Genomic DNA, 5,308 nt, shown 5'->3' with positions numbered 1-5,308 from the left:
TAATATGCCAGTACCTGAGAATATCGCAGTGAGTATTTAGATTGGTATCACTGTGACTGCCTGAATTTCGTAAGTCAAAAAATCAGCACTGCTAATCCAGAACATTTATTATGAGTTTGCATTAAAACAGTAAAGCCCAACCACATGGTTTCCAAAGATAACACTTTGAGATGAATCAAAAAACGTTTCTTGTTCGAAAGGCAAAATATGAATGCCTCATATGAATGAAAAATTCACGGGATAAATGATCGTTATTTCCTAACAGGAGGAGATTTTATAGTTCAAACGAAATCCGGAAGATGAGATCCTCGGATAAAAAAAAATTCCGTGAACTCGTTTTTTTAAGTTTATATAACTTTTAACATCACCTTGCTTGGACCTCGCAAAACCACGGTTACAGCAGTGGCTTTTTCGGAAGTAACATAGGTGTAGTATTCGTCACCAATTTTTTTAATTTCAAATAAATCAGCATGCGTACCGACATCTTCTTCACGAAGATCCTGCGTATCATTAACAATCGTAGCTCCAGTAACACTGCAATGAAGTAGTCGCTGTCAAGAAACATAAAGTTTGACACTTCCAAAAATTGAGAATGCGAGATTTTCAATCTTCTGCCATGTTAGAATATTTCATCTCTGTCACCTCTATCGCCCCTTCCTTTAGTTTTTATAGAAGATAACTGACCGAAATTATACAATGTAAATATTTAAAGTTGAAAAATATGACCATCTTTTTCATTAAAACACCATATCGTAATACGATCAAAATATCATAATATGACCATTCCATTCACTAAAAATCATACCGAGCCAATCTGTTGTTCTCAGTTTTCTTCAAGCGTCTAATGGCTGTTACGCCCGCCTTCAGAAGGAAATGTTGAGCTAAATCAGAAACACCTTTCTCTGTGAAAACAACATCCGGTTTCACGGCTATTATATCGTCACACATTTTCTTGATTGCATCTTCTTCCTTAAAAGTGTCTTTTTTTAATACAAATTTAATTTTAATGCTTTAAAGGGAACTTTTATTTTAATGCTTTTTTCACCTGAACCAGTCCTTTCAAAAATATTTCTTGGAGCATTTTACTAATTGTTGCAGTAAAAAGAACGACTTCTAGTATCCTAAAACATAAGATGAATAAAATGAGAACATACTTGTTCTAAAACTTTGCTGAAGTCTTCTTCTTTCATGATTTCTAGCGCCATCTGACTTTCGCCCTTTTTATATTCAAGATTGCAGTCAAGAAGTACAACACGTGGTTTTTCCTTCCGACGTAACATTTTTGCATGCGTCACATCTTTATTTAACACTACGCCTTTTATCACTTGTGAATCTTCAATTCGTCCACCTGGTATCTAGAAATTGACAAGTATGAATCAGCTTGAATCGAAGAATTATTTATTTTTGATTACCTGATTATTCCTGCTGTTGAGCAATATATGATGATGAAAATATGATCAGCGCAGAAAGTATTACTACTTTTCTTACTCAAGCAGTAACTATAAACATAGTTTTTGCTATTTCTAGTTAGCTCATACAATAATTTTTGAGAAACAACAACAACATATAATAGTCGGTGCTATTTAAGCATGAATATTAACAACGTATTGCCACAACTTGAGATTGATGGAAATTTTAAAAAATTTTGAATATTCTATGTGAGAAAATAATATGAATACTTTTTCAATACGACAATAACGCTTGATATCAATTTCCTGATGGCCATGCTCGATAATTCTAATAGTTTTAACAGCATTTAAAGCCATTTTAACAGCTAAATCCATCCATTTCGACAACATTTTTGTACCCAAGCATGATTTAATAACAGAAGTAACTTCATCATCATTGTTTACATCAATCTGCTTGCTGAAAGGTAATCACATGTGTGAAGCAATTTAAAATTACAAGAGTGAACTTTATTTGAAAAATCCCAAATAATCCATAGAGTTACGGGGGATCTATTTTTAGCAGGATCCAGCACAAATCCATCTGTCAGGAAAAGTAAGAGTAGAAATTTCAGAGCCTTAAAACACATATACATCATAGCTTAATAAAATACTGGGCGCAAATACGCACTTTAAATTTAATCATATTAACTGAGAGCACATCTGAATTTTGCATTTCAGTCAAATTTTTGATTGTATATAAGTAACCTGAATTTTTCCTCAGCGAGCACGATCATATCTTCTAGAGCCATCCGATAAGCCTGAATGTAAATTAGTTTTGCATGCAATTCTAGTATTAAAAAAAACTTGAAAACTTAATTTTCAATTAATATTTAACTAAATTGTGAAAAAGTGTTTCGAAACTGGTACGACTCACCTGAATAATAATAGTCGGATGGATGTTCTGATCTAAAAATTGCTGTGCTTGCGACATCACTTCACCAGCAAGTACTATAACCGAGGTAGTACCATCACCAGTTTCCTCATCCTGTGTACGAGCTATTTCGATGATTGACTTTGCCGCTGGATGTTTCACCGTAATTTCACGTAAAATAGCATTACCATCATTGGTAATAACTATACCTGCAATTGTTTGATAAATAAGTAAACTCCCAATAATCAAAATGCTTAGAAAATACTTTTTATATCTGCATGCCAGATGTTGCCAAATATTAGCTGTTGCTTATTGGTTAGTCGATAAGACATGTAAACATAACATAGAAATTTAATCGATGTTTTCTTTCGAATTAAACAAATGTATACCTCCCATTGGATCCATCAGCATTTTTAGCATAGCACGAGGACCCAAACTTGTACGAATGACATCAGCAATAGTCTGAAACACGAGAATTACAACAGTGAGTGATCCTCTTTATGCCAGCTTCACAGCTCAATAATTTGTTCATCACAGTTGCAAAGGATGAACCATTCCGATGAATGTGGTTAAACAAGATCAAAACTACAATGCCCTAAGAAAGCCCTGCTGAGAGGTATTACAATATTATAATTACATGTCATGTAACTGTTAGATGATAATGTTAAGGATCAATAATGTTGATGGTAAGAATCGATACCTTCGCAGCGGCAATATTACCAGCTTGTACTTGATGGCCACTTTCTCTGGTCGTATTTTGACTAAGTACAATAATTGGTGTAGCGCCACCTGCACGTATCATTTTTACTGTATTTTCTGTTCACTGTATTTCCTGTCAATCAAACAGCTGAAAGTATCTGTGTAAGTAAGACCAACACTTACTTGCCCAATTTCTTAGCAGAATTTTGTTCTAGTTACAAGCATATATGAAAGGAAAAATTTAGGGAAACATTCTGAGCCATATCTGAATTCAAGTATTCGATTACCGCATATGTCTTCGGAAATAAGATCTAATGGGTAAGCAACTCTACCAAGATTTTTCAGGTTGTCTGCACCTCAATAAAAGTTGCAGCTATGATTGTCAGCAGAAATAAGTCTATCTAATTCTACCAGTTGTTTCTCAAGACAACCAAAGATGTCTGTTAATCGTCGGAAATAGATCTAACGGGAAAGCCTACTCCAACGAGCTAAAGAGATAGCGACATTTCTTGCAGACAGAAAAAGAAATCAAATAATGGTTCCTCAAGAATGACTGTTTATTTTTAGGTTTTTATACAGCAATAATCCATTTAAGGATCATTTGGGCATGAAAATCGCTAACTACATTGAAAATACAATGAAGAGAAGTCAGCGAGAAGCCTATCTATGAAGCCTACCTTTATTTTACTGAAGAATTCATAGGATAAAATCACTGACAATTGCACTAGAACAAGTGCTCATTTACGGATAGCTTAACTACTGGACATATGAAATTTCAGTTCTATAGACAATGAAAAAGCAAAAGATTTAAGCCGGAAATTCGGTTTTAAAGAACTATGACGACATTCTAGAATATGATATGAATGTATCTGAAGTGTAAATCTTATCACACAAACAAACATATCTGAAAATGAAAAATAAACTACCTGAAAATCTAATGCGTCTTTTGGAACAAAAATCAATAGCAGTCTTATTTTCAGAGAGATACGATACCACAATACCACGATGATGTGAGTCTAATTAGCCTAGAACAGTAGAAGTTACTAAAAGATCTTACTGGTTCAGAATGCGACAAAATGACTGATTATGAAGAACAAAACCACATGAATTATTTCAGCATTAGGCTTAGTCCAAATATCAGAAAGTTACTTTGCCTATATCACCATAAAAATTCCAGGTACAGAAAAGTGCCCAGTATGACTCAACAATCTGTGGTTAGAAGAAAGAAAGCTAGACCTGATGAGGGAAGTAAAAGGCGAAAGAGGGAATAAGATAATCGACGACGTGCGATTTAATAATTATTGATAGCTGCCATCGAGACACTATGAACCTTTCTGTCTCAAGGCGTCTGAACAGAAGAGGAAGAAGGGGAAGACAGGAAAGAGGGTAATAGGGAAAGGCTGGAGCTAATTGTCGGGGAAGATATTTTTACCAGATACGGCAGATAACCTTAAATTTATTCTTATTTTGAAAAGGAAATCAAGAAACATTCCATCAAATTTTGTAGGATAGTTCAAATCTATTAACAGTATTCCATTTCCCCTTTTTCTTTGTTTTCCTCATAATTATGAATTGTCTTTTCACTCGGTAATTCCTTTTGAGGTGGAATTTGCTATTGCTTACAAGTTAAGAAATATTACCATAATTAAAACAGTCTGTTCTTCCATATACAATATGAAAATATTATCAACATAGTGAGATTAAAGTATGAGTAAGAATGCCTCATAACGGCGATTCTGTACTTTGATCTTGTGTAGAAGTAAGTGTGTATGTGAAGAATGGGGCAAGTGTTCTGTTAGCAAGTAAAATATTTAATACTTTGAAAAGTGATACCAAAGTAATGTCTTGCAATTCTTACAAAAAAAAAAAACTTTAATTTTTTCATCTGCATATTTGATATAACTTTCAACTTTTATTTATTCTACTTCAGTAATTTCCTTTACTAAAAAAACATGAAACAGAAATCATTTAATTATAACCACATTATTACTCCCACTATATCATATCTTAACTACCTATAAGTCAGTACAGTAACTGATCATCATCATCAGCAGTTTCGTATTGTAATTTGTTTAGTTACTGTAAATCTGAATAACATTGGAGTGAATGATTGGATGGAGCATCAAAATTACGACTCTATTAACGATGGTATCACGTTTATTAGCTGATAAACGGTACACGTGTAAAAGTTACCGGAATTCATGTTATAATTTCTTTTTAAAGACAATAAATCGCATATATTGCCTTTGTTAATCTTTGAAACCTAAAATTGTTACGACATTTATTGTAA

The 5,308-nt window shown here is 33.5% G+C and overlaps 1 protein-coding gene across 2 annotated transcripts in view; it reads right to left on the bottom strand.

Moving 5' to 3' along the window:
• The window catches only part of LOAG_18619, a 6,226-nt gene extending 1,889 nt beyond the window's left edge, over positions 1 to 4,337 (bottom strand). The window contains exons 1-9 of one of the 2 annotated variants that reach the window (XM_020451283.1): positions 4,255 to 4,337; positions 3,020 to 3,166; positions 2,709 to 2,781; positions 2,323 to 2,528; positions 2,154 to 2,206; positions 1,680 to 1,866; positions 1,155 to 1,355; positions 806 to 969; positions 369 to 534 (exon numbers count right to left, since the gene is read on the bottom strand). In XM_020451283.1, the coding sequence (XP_020304949.1) occupies positions 369 to 534; positions 806 to 969; positions 1,155 to 1,355; positions 1,680 to 1,866; positions 2,154 to 2,206; positions 2,323 to 2,528; positions 2,709 to 2,781; positions 3,020 to 3,121 (1,152 nt within the window). In that variant the 5' untranslated portion in view covers positions 3,122 to 3,166; positions 4,255 to 4,337. Of the gene's footprint in view, positions 1 to 368; positions 535 to 805; positions 970 to 1,154; positions 1,356 to 1,679; positions 1,867 to 2,153; positions 2,207 to 2,322; positions 2,529 to 2,708; positions 2,782 to 3,019; positions 3,167 to 3,944; positions 4,051 to 4,254 lie in introns of those variants that run through there. The other variant, XM_020451282.1, reaches the window with a different exon arrangement.
• Positions 4,338 to 5,308: the final 971 nt, after the last annotated feature.

This window comes from Loa loa (genome assembly GCF_000183805.2).
Source record: "Loa loa unplaced genomic scaffold supercont3.403, whole genome shotgun sequence".
In the NCBI taxonomy this organism is placed as follows: domain Eukaryota; kingdom Metazoa; phylum Nematoda; class Chromadorea; order Rhabditida; family Onchocercidae; genus Loa; species Loa loa.
This window is presented reverse-complemented; position numbering and strand designations above follow the sequence as displayed.